General features: G+C 40.4%; 1 protein-coding gene across 1 annotated transcript in view; it reads left to right on the forward strand.

Annotated features, from left to right (window-relative positions):
- Window positions 1-21455, forward strand: part of LOC130707372 (ELKS/Rab6-interacting/CAST family member 1-like) — a 55487-nt gene that overhangs the window by 10513 nt on the left and 23519 nt on the right. Inside the window, 3 exon segments of the mRNA XM_057541604.1 lie at window positions 1576-1650; window positions 7219-7380; window positions 11727-11896. Coding sequence (XP_057397587.1) covers window positions 1576-1650; window positions 7219-7380; window positions 11727-11896 — 407 coding nt within the window.

The raw sequence follows: 21455 nt of genomic DNA on the forward strand, positions 1-21455 counted from the left end.
ACAGACTATTGCCGTGATTTGTTGATGCTTTATCTAGAGCACACCATTGCTTTCTTTAAAATGGACATAGGAAATGAAAGGAAACTTAACTCGAGGCTGTTGTAGTAATCTAGGCTCAAACTAGACTGGAACTGGAGTGAAATGATAAATTCAAGAAATCTTTTGAAGCTGGAACAATTAGGACCTGCTCTAGAAGGTGGTAGGAAGTGAAGATGTGGGAGGAATGAAAGGAGACACTGTGCTGTTTGGCTTGAACCACCGGGAGGGTAATGCCATTTAAGGAGATGGGCGAGACTCATCAGTCTTCAGAGGAGGGGCTAGGTTAAAGAGGAGAAAATCACGAGTTTTGTTTTGGATGAAATAAGTTTGAGTGACCTAGTAAACATCTATATACATGTCAAATGGGCAGAGCAGAGGGCAGGGCTAGAATTTCACCAGCACTGTTCAGATGGAAAATATCCATCTGTATTCTCTGCCATCACTAGGGGCTGTACCAGGGTACTCTGGAAGTACTGGCTGACTCAGAGACATTCCCAGAATCTGACAAGAAAATAGCCTGAGGAGGTCTGGTAACTTCAGGGTGATCCTTGAAGACCCTAACTGTGATATTCTGCCATCTCCTTTCTTCCTTTCTGATCCTGAACGCACTGACATTTGGATTGAAAAACATAGCCATGTTTTTCTGCCGTTTGCTACCTGTAGACTGTTTAGAAAACTTGTTCAGCAGTCTTACCTTCTTTTTTTATCTGATTGTAGCCCCTCTGGAGAGAGATTTCCATCGTAGGTAGCCCGGTGGTTGTTGCTCTGGGGGAGGATGCTATGCAAAGGAGGTTGCCAACACAAATGCTTTCAGTTGTTTTGTGCAGTGCGGACTGTGGCTACTTTGATTCCTCCTTTTTCTTTTTTTTTAAATAAATTTATTTCTTTTTGGCTGTGTTGGGTCTTCGTTGCAGTGCGCGGGCTTCTCATTGCGGTGGCCTTTCTTGTTGCGGAGCACGGGCTCTAGGCGCGCGGGCTTCAGTAGTTGTGGCTCATGGGCTCTAGAGCGCAGGCTCACTAGTTGTGGCGCACGGGCTTAGTTGCTCTGCGGCCTGTGGGATCTTCCCGGACCAGGGCTCGAACCCATGTCCCCTGCATCGGCAGGCGGATTCCTAACCACTGCGCCACCAGGGAAGTCCTGATTTCTCCTTTTAAAAAGGGACTATTTCTAATCCCCTTTTTGGATTGTTTGGAGTTCTGATAATATGTCTTGGAGTCCTGTGGAAGAGTGACACACAACCTGGGGATGTGCTGGAGCTTCACCTCTTGTGGTGGCTGGGGTCTCTGTGACTTACCGTGTATAACCAGGTGTGCAGAGACGGGGACCCCCCTGTACCCCTTAGCCTGAATGCAGTCTGTGTGCTCCCTGGTCCGCAGGGAAAGGTCAGGAAGACAGAAAGTGGATCAGAGTGTCTTACAAGGCCGGGGTAGTCATCTTTGCATGTAACTACTACTCCCTCGCCTCTCCACTCCCCTCTTGAAAAAATGAGAGTGAAAAGGAGGGCACTTACTCTCTTTTTTGCTTCTCTTGTATAGGAGATGCATCGGAGATTTGAGAATGCCCCTGATTCTGCCAAAACTAAAGCTCTGCAAACTGTTATCGAAATGAAGGTAAGTGAGAACTTCCTAAGGAATCTTATGTGTCATTTCACATTTTAATGTGTGAGTTTAAGAAAGTGGTATGTAATAATAGTTCGCTCATTTTGTAGACTGAGAAGAAATAGTAAGACTTAATGAAAATGACACATTAAAAGAACTTCAGTTTCGTTTCCTCTTGTCCAGCATTTCTTGGAGTCAGCTGTTCTCAAACCTTTTGATATCAGGGCCCCTTATTCTCTTAAAATGACTCATTTCATTTGTTTTTAAGAAAATGTCCGCCAAATACCAAGTTTGTGTGTCAGTTCTTCTCTCGAGTTAAGAATAGGGTTCCGTGAAAAAAGTACCTGATTGGGCTTGCAGCTCACAGAGCACCCAGAGCTGTCCTGGGAGCAGCGTCACACCCAGGTGCAGCAGCCGGGCCTGGCCCCTTCCTGTGTCGTCACACAGCATGGTACAGAGATACATACTCAAGGGCTGAGCATATGAAAAGTCACCAGGGACATTCCTAAGTGAGCCAGTGTTTTAAAAATGTTCTTTCTTATTTTTCTTTTTTGTCTGAGAGTGCTGACACTGAAGAATACACTGACGGCTAGCACGGTTTGGCGCTGTTGTCCAGAGGCACGAGCGCTTTTGCCTGTCCTTTATACCTTTAGTGCACGTGTTAACACAGTGGAAAAGGCACATAAAGTCATAGTATTATTATGAAAATAGTTTTGACTTCTCAAAAGGGCTAGGAGGCACCCCCAGGCTTTCACGGACTATACTTTGAAAACTTCTGCTTGAAGTTACTGAGTAGTTAGAAATCTTTAGGCTGAACGTTATGGTGATTGGTGACTAAGCGCTTGCCTTCTGTGTTAAATTGCCTGGATTCAAAACCTGGCTTTATTTAACCAGTTGTATGACATAGAACAAGTAACCTAACCTCTCCATACCTTAATTTCTTTATTGATAAATGGTGATAACAATAGTACCTATCCCATGGGTTCTTTTGTGGTTTAAATTAGTTAAAACAAGTAAAACACTTTAAACAGGACCTGGCACATAGTAAACATTCAGTCAGTGTTAGCTGCTATGCTATTATTTTCATTAACAACATATTCCTTCTTGCAAGAGCTAGAAGACTCTTACAGGTAGGGACCCCTCCCTCTCCCCCTCCTGCCCTCTCTGTCTCTTTTTTTAACTTCTTTGTATCCCCTAAAAAATTTGACACGGTGTTTTGCATCATGTGCCTTCATTTAATATTTGTTGATGTGGCAAGAGTCTTTAGTTTTTGGTATATAAATAGTTTTATGTAAATAGATGCTTCTCAAGTACAGTTATCAGAATGGTTCTCTTAATTTAGAAGATTTCCTCTTAAAACTTTGTTTTTATTGTTGTATACATCTTTATTCTCAATGGGGAAAGGGTTTACCAAACAAATACCAAATTAGTGGATTCTGGGTTCTTTATAGTTAAGACAATTCATAGTCTTGAACATAATCTTGTAAACAGCCTCTAGAAAGGTGTAATTACATATTCACATTTCCCACAAGTTTCTTTGTACATGTTATTTCCTGATCCCTGTTGGAACCTAAAAACACACGAGTGTACCTGTGTTCACAATTATTTTGCTTGCCTTTTGATGGCACAGGGAAGTGTACTGGTTTTAACTGGCAATAGATCTATTTTAAGTTGTGTTAACCTCCAGCCATTCTGCTAAGAAGCAAGAGACTGAGATTCTGGTGGCCCAGTGGGGTCAGGTGGATGTTATGTTGAAATTGCAGATGCAAGAGCTGAGATGCTGAGAGTGTGGCATGAGCTTGAGAGGATCATGAAGACCTAGACTGGTCTTTGGGGGAAATGGGAAAGGAGGTGATGGTGGACAATAAAAGAGCCCAGCTGTCTTCAAGGTGACGTAATATTCTTTTCTCTCTCCTCCTCCTCTCCCTCCTCCTTTCTCCCACTTTCTTCCCTCTGCTTCCTTCTCCCTTCTCTAACTTCTTCTTTTCCCTTTAGCAGTGGAGGAGCAGGGAGGAATTACTGGACTGCTGTAGGGTTAGAGTTTTGCTGGGTAGATATGGCAGAATTACTGGGATGCAAGTGAGTTGAGGGTGGAGGTGAAGGAGTAGTTGGGATGATGAGTCCAGGAATGTAGCCTGGATAGGAAGGAAGAGAACTCAGAATGGATGGACAGGTTGGGAGAAAATGTAGAAGTTAGGGAGGTGGAGGACTCTGTGAGATACAAGAGCAGCAGTTAATGTGAGTGACGGTGTGTCAGGCCTGGGAGGAGAGGCCTGGGTGATGTGGTCTTGTAAACTGGATAGCTAAAATGGACCGGAGGATGAGGGCGTTGGCTTTATGGATGTCAAGGAATTCGGACATTGAAATCCTAGGATTATGGCAAGAGTGGCATTTGAAGGAGAGATCTATTGTCAGCCGGGTGCTGAAGACTTCTTCAGCGGGCGGGAGTGACGGGGAAGCCCCTAGATGGCAGCCGTGCGGAGGGAGAGTGAAGAGGAGTGGGAGCTTTAAATGGGAGCAGCATGGAGGAACCTGGAGGATGCCCACACTTCTCCCTGCCACTCTGTGATGCTGGTGGATTAGTGAACTTCAATGGAGAGCGTTGGGGGAAATTATATCCTTCGGGAAAGCCTGGGTTTACTTAGAGCAGGGAGACAACTTTTGAAAAAAAGTTGAGCATTTGGGAAATTTAACAAGGAAAAGAGGATTTCAGTGGACTCAGTGGGGTTGGTTGATTAATGATGGGAGACCCAGGGCTGGGGAAGTATAGAGTAGTAAGATGATAAAGAATTTATTTATTTAGTTATTATACGTTCTAGGAGTAAGAAACCTCCTTGGAAAGGGCTGTCCTCAAATAAACCCAGCCTGAGTACTGGTCGGTGCTACAACTAGTCCAACATATCAGGCGTTAATTTTCTGGCCTCATCCCAGAAAGTAGCCTGGCAGGTTCTTTTTCTGCCTCATGGCTTTCAGAGCTGCAGTTATGGTCCCTTTTTAGGTGCAGATTTTATGGTGCATGATTTGATAGTGAGTGTCTGATTTGGTCAAGAGCTGCCTCTCTGTCTGTGTTGGGCTTTTCAGATAGTGCATTTGAAGCCGTTTATTTGTTTATTCTTCATGGGCCGGGATAGCTTTAAACGAGTAAATCAAAATCCTGGTTTAGGTTTAGAGTGTCTCTGTGTTAATTTAATATGTTTAATTTTGAACCAAATGTAAGTTTCATTTGAATAGATTTGTAAAAGAAAATTTTCGTTGTGTTATTTTTAAACGTAATGCAATGCAAGTCAGAGGAGTACAGCCCTCGCCTCTCCCCCGAACCTAAAAATAGCTAGCTGTAAGTGTCTCATGATAAATCCTTTAACTCTTATCGGCATACTCTCAGATAACAAGGAAAGTCAGTCAAGACAGGCTTGAGGTAAAGTGAAAAGAGGAAGTCAGTCTCAAAATTTCTTCCTAAAGGAATGTTTTCTCTAAAATTCCAAATAAAATAAAGCTATACTGAATTTATGCTCTTTAAGGTCTTTACTTCTTAGGTGAATAAGCATATGCAACTATAGATGTAAAAGTATCTATTCTTTGTAGGAGTTTTTCTGTAATTGATGACATCTAAGGTAATCTGGGGATAAACTAGATACTGTGACAGACAAAACCAAGAAAATGAGTATAGACGGATGTTGTACTAGGAGGTGATATTCGTGGTGATGCTGATTTACAAGGACAGTGCCGTTTCTTTTCAGAACTCATTATGAGATATTTGAAATGCATGGTGAAGTATAGCGAATAAGTAAGATTACTAATGCAGTAAGTAGCCTCCTCTTATCTGCAGGGGATAGGTTCCCCGACCCTCAGTGCATGCCTGAAACCACAGATGGTACCAAAGCCTATATATACTATGTTTTTTCCTATACATACCTATGATTAATTTTATAAATTAGGCACAATGTGTAAGGGATTAGCAACAGTAATTAATAGTAAAATAGAACAGTTATAACAGCATGCTGTAATGGAAGTTATGTGAATAGGTCTCATTCTCTCTCTCTCTCTCAGTATCTTACTGCACAAATCTAATGCCTTCTTCATCTAAACTAAGCACTTGTCAGGCACTGTAGCCGTAACTTTTGCAGTTTGAGGTGCAACAGCAAAACTGGCACGAATTTCTTTTTCCTTCATCCCAATTTCACTGCTGGAAGATTCGTTCTGACTGTAGATCTTAGCAACCTCAGCATATGATTTTTTCTCTTAGTGAGAACTTCCACCTCTTCACTTAAAAGAAACACCTTACGGCTTCTCTTTGTCAAATCTGAATTGCCAGCATACTACTGTTGTGCTTTGGGGACGGTATTAAATAAAATACTGTCACGTAAAAATGGTCACTTGAACACAAGCACTGTGATGCCAGGACTGTCCATCTGATAACCGAGATGGCTGCTGTGAGTGCCTAACGGGCGCGGGTACACTGGACAAAGGGATGGTTCACGTTCCGGTGGGACAGAATGGGATGGTGTGAGAGTTCATCATGTTGATTGGAACAGCGGTGCACAGTTTAAAACTTCTGAATTGTTTTCTTCTGGAATTTTCCATTTGATATTTTCTGACCACAGTTGACCTCAGGTAACTGAAACCACAGAAAGCAGAACCAGGGAAAGTAAAACTGTGGAAAAGGCGGGACCACTGTGTGATAAAGTGTAACTGTTAACGTAATTATTCATCCCTTTGTTTTTCTGCAGTGGGACGTTATCAGATCTTTATTATTGTAGATAAGGGTTATGCGCATTATTGTGTAAATCTTTGAAACCTTCTTACTCTTTTCCCCACTCCTTTGGGGGCAGAAATAAGCCTTTTAGGGGGGTCAAGTAAAACGATAAAATATTATAGCTAGAAAAGGTTTTACTGTTAATATTACAGATGTTTTCACTAGAAGTTTGTTGACCATAAAGTACTTAGAAACTTTAACTAGTTTTCCATTGCTTCTACTTCTTTCGTTAATACTCTCAATTTTAATCAAAAGGGTGCGGAGGGGCTTCCCTGGTGGCGCAGTGGTTGAGAATCTGCCTGCTAATGCAGGGGACACGGGTTCGAGCCCTGGTCTGGGAAGATCCCACATGCCACGGAGCAGCTGGGCCCGTGAGCCACAATTGCTGAGCCTGCGCGTCTGGAGCCTGTGCCCCGCGACGGGAGGGGCCGCGATAGAGAAAGGCCCACGCACCGCGATGAAGAGCGGTCCCCGCACCGCGATGAAGAGTGGCCCCCGCTTGCCGCAACTGGAGAAAGCCCTCGCACGAACCGAAGACCCAACACAGCCAAAAATAAATAAATAAATAAATAAATAAGAAAAAAAAAAAAAAAAAAAAAAAAAAGGGTGCGGAGGAAAGGATAGAGGAAAAATCATACTATAGATCTCAGTCCTCCTCCTCTCCACCATATGGCCATGAAGGATATATTTTAGAAGCAAGGCACCAGTTGCAATATTTCTACATATTTGTTTATCTTATTAAATTTCACATCTGTAAAGACAGACTTGTGCAACCTCTCTTGACTTTTTGCGAATACTTTAATGTCTAAATCTTCCTTTGTCCTCAGGATTCAAAAATTTCCTCTATGGAGCGTGGGCTCCGAGACTTGGAAGAGGAGATTCAGATGCTGAAATCGAACGGGGCTTTGAGTACTGAAGAACGAGAGGAAGAAATGAGGCAAATGGAGGTCTATCGGAGCCATTCTAAATTTATGAAAAACAAGGTCATGGTGTGTGATACCGTAATTTTTAAATGGGGTTTGAAAAATTGATGCATGTTCCTACTTCTTTAGTGATGATGGACCTCACGCTGTTTTATCAGGCTTCAGGGAAGAATACTTGTACCGTAATTCTTTCAGATAGAACTTTCCCAGAACTAAAGTCAGAATTACTGATGTTGTATAGTTATTTCAAATTTCACTTCAAAGAAAATTACTTGTATGAGGCTAAGTGTGTATTATCACAGTTTAACATTTCATGTCTACCAGTACTTCTGAGGCGATTAGTAGGATTACATCCAGATGAGTTTTTCTCACTCTATGAAACATCGCGTTCTCTATGTCTTGTGAACAAATTTAGAAGTCAAATTCAGCCTAAGAGACTGAATCCACCTCTCCTTTTTTTTCCTGAAATGGCTTAAATAAAATCGTGTTTTCCCTTCAAACACAGTTCCCTAAAGGAAAGCCCTTTGCGCTCTCCCTTGGAGAAGACCCATGTGTATCAGGTTTATTGTTTCCCACGTGCACTTGGGGTGTATGTATAGTAGGATAGGCATCGCTGAGACATATCAGTCTGTATTATAACCTCAGTCACAGTATTCCTTCTTTAGAGCCAAAGGCATTTATTTTGATCCTATAAACTATTTTAGGCAAATTGGAGGACTTAGTTTATTACAGTTATCAGTTTATCAGGTCTGTGGTGTTTTAAAGATCATAATTTCAATTATAAAATATTAGCTAGAAAATAAGTGTTCCTCCCCCTCCCCCTGCCCCCTATATCCCAATTGTGTTAGTTCCCTAATTTCTCAGAAGTGAAAACTGTTCCTTTAATGATACAGTTTCTGGCTTCTTTCTGTGATACCCATACCTGCATATAAGTCAGTAGAATATTCCTCTGTTATTTTAAGACTCTGTTATCAATGACTACGGCCAATTTCATGTAACTTTTAGAACTTAAAAATTCACATATCCAACTTTCTGTTAGTTTTGATTTATCATTCTAACTTGAGAACAAAATAAAATATCATCTCTGCTTGCCATTTGCTGATTAGCACATTTCAGTCCATTACCCTGTGAAAATAGTGAGCCCATCTAGGGTCCTTTGAAGAGGAAATTAGGGGAGCAGATTTGATTGTGTTATATGAGTTATTGTTATTTCCAGTTACTGCTCTGGCTCAAAAGCAGATAATAAGAAGACCTAAGTTGACACATGAGTGAAAAAGAATAACAATGTCGTGGCAGGTAGAGCAACTGAAGGAGGAGCTAAATTCGAAAGAGGCTCAAGGGGAGGAGCTGAAAAAGAGAGCGGCTGGTCTTCAGGCAGAGGTCTTTGCCGAAAGATTTACCCTTTGCGTGCAGTGATCCCACAGTGGGACCCTGCTGCTCTGGCTCTGGGTGCTCACACTTTCACTCTGTGGTCGGCAGCTTGGCCCGGGACTAGCACTGACCAGCCTGCTCTGCTCTTTAACTGACTCCTGTTCACCGGTTTGACCCACGTGCCACCCTGTGTGCAGCGAGCCCTCATGTGCTCTGGAAGCCCTGTCCCTGGTTTTTTATTGTTGCTTTGTCACTGTGTGGATGGTGCTTCAAAGCTGTTTTTTCTCGACTCCTTTCCTGTTAACCAGAAACTTGTTGATTTATGTGAATGGTCTCTTTCTCTTCTTAGGTACAAAGAATGTGCAGATGTTCTAGGTCCATCACCCAGGGTTTATTTGAATCTGATTTCTTGAGTGAAGTGCTTTACCTTCATATGTAGACATCATCTTTAAGTCCCCGATAGGTGATTTTGCAACAAATTTTACTTTCTTTGGAACAGATGTATAGAAGTGATTAGCTTATTTAGTTATCTGGTCAGTTAGAGGTAGCATGAAACTTAGTCTCTAAATCTATTCAGTAGCTCAATCATCTGTCTAGAGAACTTGAAATTCCATTTCAAACTGTGATAAAATGATTATAATAAAATAGCTGACACTTGAGTACTTATTATAAGCATTTTATAACCTACGAAAGTAGGTATATTCTCAACCCAATTTATGGATAAGGAAGCTGAGGTAACACAGTGGTGCTCAGGAAGCACAGTTAGTAAGAGGCAGAGTTTGATTTTTACGCAAGCCATTTGGTTCCAGAACCTGTGCTGGTAAGCTCTGCACTCCACTGCCGTATACTAGGCTGTGCACACATTTGTCTCACAAGTGTCAGGAAAAAAACTGCTTCTGAAAATTACGGTAGGATAAGACTGGAATGCAGCATTAAAAGAAAAAAAAAAAAACCACTTGTGCTAATTTAGTGTGTTTGCTATTTATGGACCACTTTATAGTATAGATAGAAAAGTGAGATATTTTGCCTAAAAGGGTCCAATTTGGTTTGTTGTAACCATGTATTGTCTAGAGGAGAAGTTGATCTATAACTTTTTTTTCCTCAGCTAGTATTATTAATTTCTTTTTGTGTCGAACAACAGGCTAAACATTCTCTACATTTTTTTGGTTTAATCTGTACGCAGTACAGTGGCACTGGTTTGCTTTCTCCATCTTACTGATTAGGAAACCAAGGCTTAGAGAGGTAGTTACCCAAGAAGACACACTCGTTCGTTCTCACATGGGATTGACTGCAAAAGCCTTACGCTCCTAACTTTTAAGGAAAATTTGTGCTTCTAAACTCTTCTATTTAGGATATTTTCTTCTTTTTCTCAGTCTTTATGGTCAGTATAGCATTATTTGAGGATTATTTAGTAATGCAGATGATGAGGAAACTGAGATTTTATATTTATTTTTGATCACATGGTCTAGAGGTAGCTGGAAATTTGAGTAATCTGTAAGCCATAGTTCTTTAGCTGATGAGGTGAGAACATTTTGAACGTTTCTCCTGACTATTCATTCATACCACCAGTGCGTTTTTAGTGCATTCTGTTTGTTAGGGGTGGGATGTTGGTAAAGGGATGTCATGAAAGATGCTACACCATTACAGTATGTGGCAGCTCCTGGGTACGTATCTGTGTTACAGGATGGAAGTAGCTGCTGTTTACAGCTATCTTCCAGTGATGTCCTTAGCAGCTGCGAGTATTTTGCATACAGTGAGCACACAGAAATGTTTGTTGAATGAATGAATATTCTATTTGTAAGTAGAGATTTCATGCATATGAGAAAAATGCTTGTCTTCCTGATGAAACAGAACAGTAAATTATAAGTTTATTTTTAGTCCTCCTTAAAAGTAATTTTAATTACAGTAAAATTTATTTCATACTTTCTCATGGGAAATTGTTCTCAAAAACTTTGTCCCTTATGCCTAAGATTATTTCAGTCAAAATACTTTAGATACATTCAACTTTTTAAAAAGTATTTTTTGTTTCATCAGTGGTACTGAGATTACTGACTTCTTGTGAAATTTATACTTCCAAGAGTCTATATTTGAGTGCATAGCTACCTTGCTTAGGCAGTAGATACAATGTAAAAACAGATATGATTTCTGTTAATTTGGCTTACATTTAGAATAAAAGAGTAAACATTCTTAGAAACACGGTAGAAATGTAAAGGAGATGTTTGATGTTAAATGTTTTCTAAGTTAAGATGAGAAAAATTTCTGGGGGAGTGAGTGGCACCTGTTGATGTATGGATTACTCTGTCAGAGTAATTCAAATTTGATTACACATGTAGATTCTTAGAGAATGAGATTTTATGCGTTCTTTATTTAGGTTATATACTTTTATCCATTTAGTTGATATGACATGTTGTACGTAATATAACTTTGTAGGTGGAATCTTTCTTTTAGGTCAGTACCCCTAACTCCTCAAAATTGTATAATTTTTAGAAAGCACTTGTTTATAATGCCTTATAACACTAAAGTGGCTTTTTAAGAAGGACTTTATGTACACTTTCATTTGAGAATGAAAAAAAAAAAAACAATGAAAAAATAAATGTGCAGCTTTTGAGTTTAAATAGCAATAGTAGGAAGTTTCTTTTTTCTTTCTGTATTCCATCTACACTAATCCTGCTGTATGATTTGAAGTTTCTTATGACTTAATAAGATGAAAATTGCTTTAGTCGTGTTCAGATGCTTACTGCTGTCTCATAGTCATCTAAGTGAATTGGGATTTTTCTTCTTCCATTCCTTTTCCAATGGATTTCAAAAGTTTAGGGGAGACAATAAATGAAAACTGGAAATTTTGCTATTAGTTGAATAAGCTTTGTTTTTTTGTGTGTGTGTGTGGGGGGGGTCAGCTAAGATTAGATGGTGCAAAAAGATGAATTGTGTCCTGTCATAAAGTTAATGCTGTATATCTTGACGTGGATCTGTCAAAGATCCAGATCAGAGGTGGTGGTTTTATTTCTTTCTTCCTTACACTGCTTTTTCTTCTTCTCTAGATTGGTCAGGTGAAGCAGGAGCTGTCCAGAAAGGACACAGAACTACTAGCCCTACAGACAAAGCTAGAAACACTCACCAACCAGTTCTCAGACAGCAAGCAACACACTGAAGTGCTGAAGGAGTCCTTGACTGCTAAGGAGCCTCGAGGGCTGCCATCCTGCAGAACGAGGTAAAAGGAGGTGTGGGATTTGCACGGAGCCCATTCCTTGGCACCTATTCTTGTGTGTTACCTGTGCACTTCTTGTTGTGTTGAGATACGGGAGCTATGAATAATGTTAGGATGGATTCTTTAGCGATGTGGTCAGTTATAGTACTAAACTATAACCATCTTGTTTCTATTGTTCTTGTATCTAACAAATTAAACCGGTGCAGTTAATATATGTTTCTGATACTTCAGACTTTGACTAAGTCTGTGCTTCTAAGTAGACTTTAAACGAATGTTACGAAATGAAACGATAGTTGTAAAAGCATTTGTTTTCACCCGTGGTAAATCTTTCAGTCATGAATGGGAGTGAGCTTGGTCAGCCTGTGTTGGGTTATTAAGTGTCCTTAATTTTTGGTATTATGAATAGCTTTAAGTAGGCAAACTGTGGAATCTAGAAATGTTTGAGATAAATCTTGTTTTGAACTGCAGATTATTAGACACGTGCCTTCATGTCCTGTTTGAAAATAAAGTTAGCATTTTTAGAAATATTAGAAGATTATCTAGTCTGCCAGCCTTGATTAGAGGTAGGAACACACTAAATAATTCCAGGCAGATGAGAATCTATCATATTTGCAATGAGAAGGAATTGATGATGCTATTTGGATTTACTGTCTTAAGGAAAATATTTTCTAAAGATCTCAATGAAATAGAGAATTTAGGTGGGAATAGGTAAGCAGTTCTGCTGTATAGAAGAAAAATAAAGTGTATAGTATGGATTAATTTTTTCTTTTCTTTTAAAGAACAAGATAATAGATAAATAAAGGCATAGTGTAATGAAGAAAGGAATGGGTAGTAAAAAGAAGGCATAAAAACTTAGACCCAGAAGTTCAGAATCTTCAAGCGAGGAGGAATGGGAAAATGACCAAAATGTTTCATGTAGTATTTTATTTTTTTACAGTTTGGGATTTTGTTGAAAATGAGAGATTTGGATGATGTATTTATAATTTTCCTTACAACTTATACGTTTTCTATTTTGATCACGTTTCATTTTATCATGATACCTCAGAGGGATATTTTGGGGTAGATAAGGCCCTGGCTCTGGAGTCACAGTTACTGAGTGTGAACTTCAGTTTTACCACTTGCTACCAGGTGCAGGGTCCTGGGCACATTACTTAAGTTCATTGTGCCTCGTTTTACACCTGTAAGATGAAGATGAGTTCCTGCCTCATTAGGTTGTTAGCATTAAACTAATTTATTCACTCCTAGTGCCTGGCACATAGTAAGGTCTTTGTCTGTCAGTTATTGGCATCCTTCTAATTCTTGTAATACTATCAGCTAATATATGTAAACTGTTAAAACGGTAAGAGAACATTGTTGCTTTTCTTTTCATTGGCATAAATTTTATGTAGAAGGTCTGCTATTTAACATTTTTATCAAGCTAAATTAAGGTTTATTCAGGGAATTGCAAATACAGAATTATCTGGAAAATGTTACCTGCAAATTTAGTAATTTGTGGCTTTATTAGAGATTTTCACATCAGTGCCTGGTATGAATGCAGTACTACAAAAGGGTCAGAAGAGGGCGCCAGTGTTTTGGAGCTGAGCCTGTTGCCAAGTGCTGCTCTGATAGTTTTGGATGGAGGTGGCAGGTGTGGGAACCAGGGAACCAGGCAGTTGGTTAAAGATAATGCAAACACTTAAAAGCTTGTCACAGTCTAATAGATGACTTCTTCCCCTTGGCAACCCATCCTTCTCTTTGTACCCCCCTCTGAAATAGTGTTCTTATTAGCTAGGTCTCACACAGATGGGCTTGTGATTGGTTTCTTGTACCATAGAGAACAAAGACTGTATTTGTGGTCATTCTTGGATGGTTTTTATATTTGTTTTTAGGACTAACTGAGTTTCAGCAATTACCCCTGTAAGTTATTAGGACTACTGCTCAAATATAAGGGTCTCATTCTAAAAGATAACAGTAGAAAAGCTAACTTCCTTTTGAATTTGGGGTGATTATATGAATGTTATATGCCTGTTTATCAGGATTTGCTATTTTTTCTTAAATTACCCTGGTGGCACTTGACAAGGCTCACTTTTTCCAAAGCAGCTTTCTCCTGTTGGATCCCATAAAAGACAGTTTGAACCAGCTCTTTGAAAGTTCTCACCTATTTCTATAATTGCTATCTTTCTGTTCCTATAATTGCTCTTTTTTAAAAAAATAATTTTATTTATTTATTTTTGGCTGCATTAGGTCTTCGTTGCTGCGCGCGGGCTTTCTCTAGTTGCGGCGAGCAAGGGCTACTCTTTGTTGTGGTGCACAGGCTTCTCATTGCGGTGGCTTCTCTTGTTGCAGAGCACAGGCTCTAGGCTTGCAGGCTTCAGTAGTTGTGGTACGCGGGCTCATTAGTTGTGGCTCACAGGCTCTAGAGCACAGGCTCAGTAGTTGTGGCGCACGGGCTTAGTTGCTCCACGGCATGTGGGATCTTCCCAGACCAGGGCTCGATCCTGTGTCTCCTGCATTGGCAGGAGGATTCTTAACCACTGCGCCACCAGGGAGGCCCCCTATAATTGCTCTTTATCGATCTCATCCTCCTCTCTGAAGCTACCCTAGACTTTCATCCAGCTCTCAAATCACAAAATTAAGCACATATGAAAAAGAACATGGATTCAGGAGTTTTTTGGTTTTTTTTTTTAAATTATTATTTATTTATTTATTTTGGCTGTGTTGGGTCTTCGTTTCTGTGCGAGGGCTTCCTCTAGTTGCGGCAAGCGGGGGCCACTCTTCATCGCAGTGCGCGGGCCTCTCACTATCGTGGCCTCTCTTGTTGCGGAGCACAGGCTCCAGACGCGCAGGCTCAGTAATTGTGGCTCACGGGCCCAGTTGCTCCACGGCATGTGGGATCTTCCCAGAGCAGGGCTCGAACCCGTGTCCCGTGCATTAGCAGGCAGATTCTCAACCACTGCGCCACCAGGGAAGCCCGGTTTTTGTTTTTTTAATTTTAAAATTCTTGAAGGAAAAACGGGATGTGGGAAAAGACCTGGTGTTTTTCCTGTTCAGGGTCCATGGAATGAGGTCCTTTTGTGTTGGGCAGTGTACAGTGTATAGTATCTATGGAATTGCTCCAGTTTTATGAACATCTCCTTTAATCGGTTGACCTTCACAGAGGTGGTCTGGATTTAGTAGCACTGTGGTCAAAGCATGGGCTTTGGAGTCAGACCTAGGCTTGAAATAGCCTTCTACATTTATTAGTTATGTGACCTTGGATGAGTTATCTTACCTCTGTAATCCTCCATTTTCTCATCTGTCACTGAGAATAATAATAATACCAACTTCCTAAGGTTAGAATAGATGTTTAATGTGGCTAGAATAGATTTTTTAAATTATGAAGTTCTCATCTGAATTTGGAGGTGAATATTAAATATCAGTGGGTTTAAAATATCACCACTGGTTTTCTTAGATGATAACTTTGTAGCCCTCTCCCCACCTTTGTACAGATAAACTGTGCAGTGTTGAATGACACATCTCTGCCTGTGGCCTTTTGCAAGTTTCTCTGAGCTCTTCAACCTTTTGTTGGGATGTCAGACAGAACTCAGTGCAGTTGAAATAGCCTTTTAAAAAGGTCTGCTTGTGTACACTCTCAGCCTCATGACCCAACGCCCTTCAGTCATCCTCCTTTCTAGATGGGAACAGTGGGAGATGTGGTGATAGGAAATTATACTTAGTGATCTTCGGCAAGTCACTTAGTTTCGGCTTTGATTTCCTCAGCTTTAAAATTAGGAGTAGTTTAGATTATTTACCTTTTTAAAAGTTTATGGGGACTTCCCTGGTGGCGCAGTGGTTAAGAATCCGCCTGCCAAAGCAGGGGACACGGGTTCGAGCCCTGGTCCAGGAAGATCCCACATGCCGCAGAGCAACTAAGCCCGTGCGCCACAACTACTGAGCCTGCGCTCTAGAGCCCGTGAGCCACAGCTACTGAGCCCATGTGCCACAACTACTGAAGCCCACGCGCCTAGAGCCCGTGCTCCGCAACAAGAGAATCCACCACAATGAGAAGCCCGCGTACCGCAACTAAGAGTAGCCCCCGCTTGCCGCAACTAAAAAAAAGCCCACGCGCAACAACAAAGACCCAACACAGCCAAATAAATAAATACATAAATTAAAAAAAAAATTTATGAAGTACAGGAAAAATGCAGAAAATAATATAGTAGACAGTACTCAGATTTAACTTACATTTATGTGTGACCACATTAGGTGATCTTTAAAGGTCCTTTAAAAGAAAAGATTAAAACAAAAAAAGCTCATTCTAAACTAAATATTCAGTGAAAGCAGAAACTTTTGTTAGAATCTCAGGTTTTTAGAACTGGTTGGGGCTAGGAATAGGCTAGGAATAAATATTAGGAAGCTGTCATTATGGGGGTAGTGGCTAAAGCCTTAGGGATGAATTGGTTTCTCCAGAGGAAGGTTGTATCGAGTGAGATGTAAAGAGGGGGAAATGACAGCGGATCCAGTGAAGAAAACTGAAAAGGTGTGGTCAGAGAGTTAGAAAGGCAGTGAGTCATATAATTGCAAAAGAGGACTTATAGGAAACATGCCATTGTTACTGGCATGCAGTTACTAGTGCTAATGTGCTCTTAGGTAGATCTGTTTATTGATGTAAAACAAAAGAAGGTTAAGATGGGTTGAGATAATTAATACTTTTGTGGTCAGAAGTAAAAGGCCAAAACAGCAAGGTAGCCATTTTTCTGTTCATGTCCTTTGGTAGAGAAAGTCTTGTGGAGGAAAAACCTTTTGATTTTGTTGAAGTTGGCATAACCTGTTTGCCACAGACCTTGATGCTTGGCAAGCTGGTTAGATGCTGTTCCTCCAGCTCAGTTGATGTGAATAAAAAAGGTCTTATTCCTCCTGCCAAGAATGGTGTTAGGGTGATGCCAGTGTGTCCTGCTAGTCTGTGAGGGGTTTTCCTGAATATGTTTTTTGTGGTTTGCAAAATACGGACCTCACGCAAAATTATACTCTGAATTTAGTTCACACCAAACCAAAAGATCAGTGTAGAATTCAGAGCAATTAATCTAGTAGTAGCAAAGTGGTTTTTGTGGTTATTTTTATCTCAGCTCTCCAGACTAGCCCATTTAAATTCTGCATTGCATGAAAAAGCAGATCAAGAAAAAGTGTACACAGGTGATTTGAATTGAAAAGATCACTTAGTAATTAGACTGTGGGCTTGGGTAGTTTCTGTGGCTAATATTTGTGATATGAAATATTTTAAATATCAAAACCTGCATTTCCCACTGCAGTAACACCAAAGGTTTGTATGTTTATAACAGGAGTTTTCATTCTTTACCTTTTTCAGTCACCAATTCTTGTGGGTCTCATACCTGACATTCCCTCAAATCGGCATGCGGGTATTTATGAGTGGTTAGTGCAGGCCCATTTCCAGGTCGCTTAGCAGAGTCAGGGATCTAACGTAAAAGTGCAGCTGGGGCATCTGGGTACTTTTGGTAAAGAAGCAGCAATATGAGGCCTCACAGTTATTATCCTGAGACGTTGGTCCCATCAGAATGAGAAACACTTAGAAGTGATGAGGGACGTTTTCCTGCTGTATTCTGATTCCTGACCCACAGATGGAAAGCCTTTCATTTTTCTGAAATTAATGCTGAGAAGAACTGAGAGACAAGGCAGTTCAAGCTTATCTACAGGTTTAAATGTCTGGGCTTTTGACTTCTGCAATAAGAATTTAATAGTGTATTTCAAGGGTATTGGGTAAAATGTTTTTAAGGTGAGTTGCTTTGTTCTTTTGCTTGTGGTTATTGGGATATATAGAATACATATTAGAAGTGGAATATATAGTATACAGAATACAAACTAGAATGTAGGAATTAGGTAGAAATGACTTGGCATGAGATTTATTTATTTTTAGATTTCTGGCATGTGTACTTTCTAAGACTTTGACCTCTTTAACTGTGCAGCGGGTCAGAGGGTTCAAGGAGCTCCCTCTTGACTCGCCCTGGCTGATGGATGCCCTGCAGTGGGTTCACTAATAGGAGCCACATCTGATGCTGTCAGATGGGACTAGTAGCCACGTAGGCCGGCTGGAGCTGAGCCTCAACAAACGCCAGGTGGATCAGGGTCAGTGAGTTCTTCTGGCATCTCGACAGCCTGGTCGTTGAATTTCCTATTCACAAGAATCTTCGCTCTGTGGTGGCAGTTCTTTTCTCCCTATTGAATAAATATTCAGTCTGTTCTGACATTTCCCTTCTGGACCTTTTTTCCTTCTTTGCATAGTGGAGTGTTTCTGATTTTAATAGGTAGATGAAGGAAAACTGGGGGTAACTTAAGGAATTTTGTCACCTTGCACTTTAGAAAGGACCATTGGAGAACTCAGTGGTGATCACGTATTCCATCTTTGTTCTGCATTGGATTTTAGTTCTTGCTCTGAGCTCTCTAGTGCTGAATTCAGGCACCAAAACTGGAAATTTGTAATGTAACATCTTTTGGATTCGCTGGGCTTGGCTTATTGTAGTTCTACTGTTTGTCAGTAAAACACTTTTTTTTTTTTTTTTGGTCACTGCTGAGTAATCTTTTCTTTTTCCTCATCTTTGAGGAAAAATTTAAGTAGATTGGCTATCTTTACACATGTCAAGTTTCCATTTCATATACTATTCATGGGAAGAACTCATTTAGATCTTCTTCAGTTGCTTTCATTAGCCGTTTGTAATTTTCAGCATACAGAGCCTATACATGTTTTGTTAGATTTAGACCTAGGTATTTAATTTTTTTGGAGTGATTGTAAATGGTCATACATTTTGAAACTTGAAGTTCAGTATTGCATCATATTTATTTTGACCAGTTCACAAAATATCAACATTTTCAAAAGCTAGTGTAGGGACTTCCCTGGTGGCGCAGTGGTTAAGAATCCGCCTGCCAATACAGGGGACACGGGTTCGATCCCTGGTCCAGGAAGATCCCACATGCCGTGGAGCAACAAAGTCTGTGCGCCACAACTGCTGAGCCTGCGCTCTAGAGCTCACGAGCCACAGCTCCTGAGCCTGCGTGCCAAAACTGCTGAATCCCGTGTGCCTGGAGCCCACGCTCTGCCACAAGAGAAGCCACTACAATGAAAAGCCCACACACTGCGATGAAGAGTAGCCCCTGCTCGCTGTAACTAGAGAAAGCCCGTGCACAGCAGCGAAGACCCAACACAGCCAAAAATAAAAATAAATAAAATAAAATAAATTTAAAAAAAAGTTAGTATAAATATGCCTCTATTTTCCTTAGTAGTATGTGTACTAAGAACTATTTCAGGCACTTAAAATATAGGTAAAATACTAAAACATTTTAAGATGGTAAATGACGTGTAGGAGTTTTGAATTTTAACGTAGTTGGCTTTGCCAGTATTTCTTCTTTACGATGTATCCTTTCTGGGTCTTTAAAAAAAAAAAATCCTTCCATGCTGCCCTGTCTTAAAAGATACTTAAACAGTATCTTTCTTTCTAAAAGTTTTAAAGATTTGCTTTCTATATATAAAGCTTTAATTCATCTAGAATTCATTTTTGTGTATGATATGAGTCAGGGTTCTTCCCCCCTCCCCCAGTATGGGTAGCCAGTTGTCTAAAAACAGTTTATCAGATACTCTGTGCTTTCCTCACTGATTACAGTGTCACCTCTGTTTATATGTGTATGGGTCACTAAATGGTGTGAGTGTGTGTGTCTGGGCTTGCACTTCTGTGGCAAACGTCTGTTGGTTTATTCCTGTTCTAATACCATGCTTTCTAATTTTGCTTACTTAAAAAAATCAAATTTATTGCCATCAAATAAACTGCATATATTCAAAATGTACAGTTTGGTAAGTTTCGGCACATACACCTCTGAAACCAATGGCACGGTCAAGATAAAGAACACGTGTCCCGGGCTTCCCTGGTGGCGCAGTGGTTGAGAATCTGCCTGCCGGTGCAGGGGACACGGGTTCGAGCCCTGGTCTGGGAAGATCCCACATGCCACGGAGCAACTGGGCCCGTGAGCCACAATTGCTGAGCCTGCGCGTCTGGAGCCTGTGCTCCGCAACAAGAGAGGCCGCGATGGTGAGAGGCCCGCGCACCGCGATGAAGAGTGGTCCCCACTTGCCGCAACTAGAGAAAGCCCTCGCACAGAAACGAAGACTCAACACAGTCATAAATAAATAAATAATAAAAAAAGAACGTGAATTTCAAAAAAAAAAAAAAAAAAAAAAGAACACCTGTCCCCAAGGTTTTCTTGTACCTCTTTGTAACCCCTTTCTTCTCTCTTTGTAACCCCTTTCTTCTGCCTCTCCCTGATATTCTTCTCTCCTCCCCACTTCCTCCCTCATATCCAGGCAACCCTCGGTCTGCTTTCTGTTACTGTAATTAGTTTGCATTTTCTAGAATTTTACATATATGAAATCTTACAGAATTAGTGGTTAAGAGCTTAGGATCTGAAGACAGACCATTTAATCTTAAATCCATGCTCCATCACTTCTTTTTAGCTTTGAGATCTTGGGTCTGCTTTCTTCTCAAAGTACCAGTTTTGCCGGTTACCATGGAAAATTGAAATTTTCCACAGGGAAAATACAAGGGAAGAAAATACGGTGCTTGAGAATAGAATTCTGAGGACTTTTGATATACTGTGTATGTGCTTGGCAAGCATATACATGACCATGTGCAGGAAGATTCAGAAGTCTGAGGGTAGAATGGAGAAAACTGTTTAATACAGAAGTAAAGGTTTGTAAAAATAAACCTGACTGGAAAAAAAAAGATGATGTGAGGCTGTATTTGAAATGATTGCTCAGGCTGGGAGAAAAACAAATAAAACCAGAATGGAGGTGAATAACAAAAAGTTAGGGATGATAGGTCAGAGGTTATACTATGGACAAAGAGTAGATTTAGTAGGCGTAGAAGAAAGGAAAGAACCGTGTTTCAGAAATAAGATTTTCAGAGTTTGAAAGTTCTTAGGTGGACCTTTCCGGAATGTAATAAGGTTTACCCTGTATCATTAATTAAAGTAGAATAGAGGAAAATTCCAGGTGCAAGAGTGTTTATTGAGGGGGCAGTGGAACTTGTGCTGACGAATTATAAATGGGACCTGAAAAGACGGCTTCCCCTATTTCTGGCTTGGTGAGACTGGTGGCATTGAAGTGGTTGAGAGAAATAGAGTTTAGCAGAGTGGAATGTTGTTTATTTACATGTTTTTCCTCTCCAGCGTGGTCCAACATAATTTGTAAGTACATGATGGCTTATCTATATCAGTCTCAAATGAGACTGGTCTCCTAGGAAATTTTCCACAATACTTATTGAGCAGTAAGTGCCACTAAACATACAGTACTGGTTCTCAGATACCTTATTCTTTTGATATAATATAGTTTCAATATGTTATTGATGTAATAATATAGTTGTGATATAAGGTAATAATAATATTTCCTGATGTTTTGGTATTCTCTCTGTGAGTCATTACCCATATTACCTATTTTTTAAAAAAATTAAGTTTCTCATTGCAGTGGCTTCTCGTTGCAGAGCACGGGCTCTAGGCACACAGGCTTCAGTAGTTGTGGCACACGGGCTCAGTAGCTGTGGCTTGC

Source organism: Balaenoptera acutorostrata, chromosome 2 (assembly GCF_949987535.1).
Source record: "Balaenoptera acutorostrata chromosome 2, mBalAcu1.1, whole genome shotgun sequence".
In the NCBI taxonomy this organism is placed as follows: domain Eukaryota; kingdom Metazoa; phylum Chordata; class Mammalia; order Artiodactyla; family Balaenopteridae; genus Balaenoptera; species Balaenoptera acutorostrata.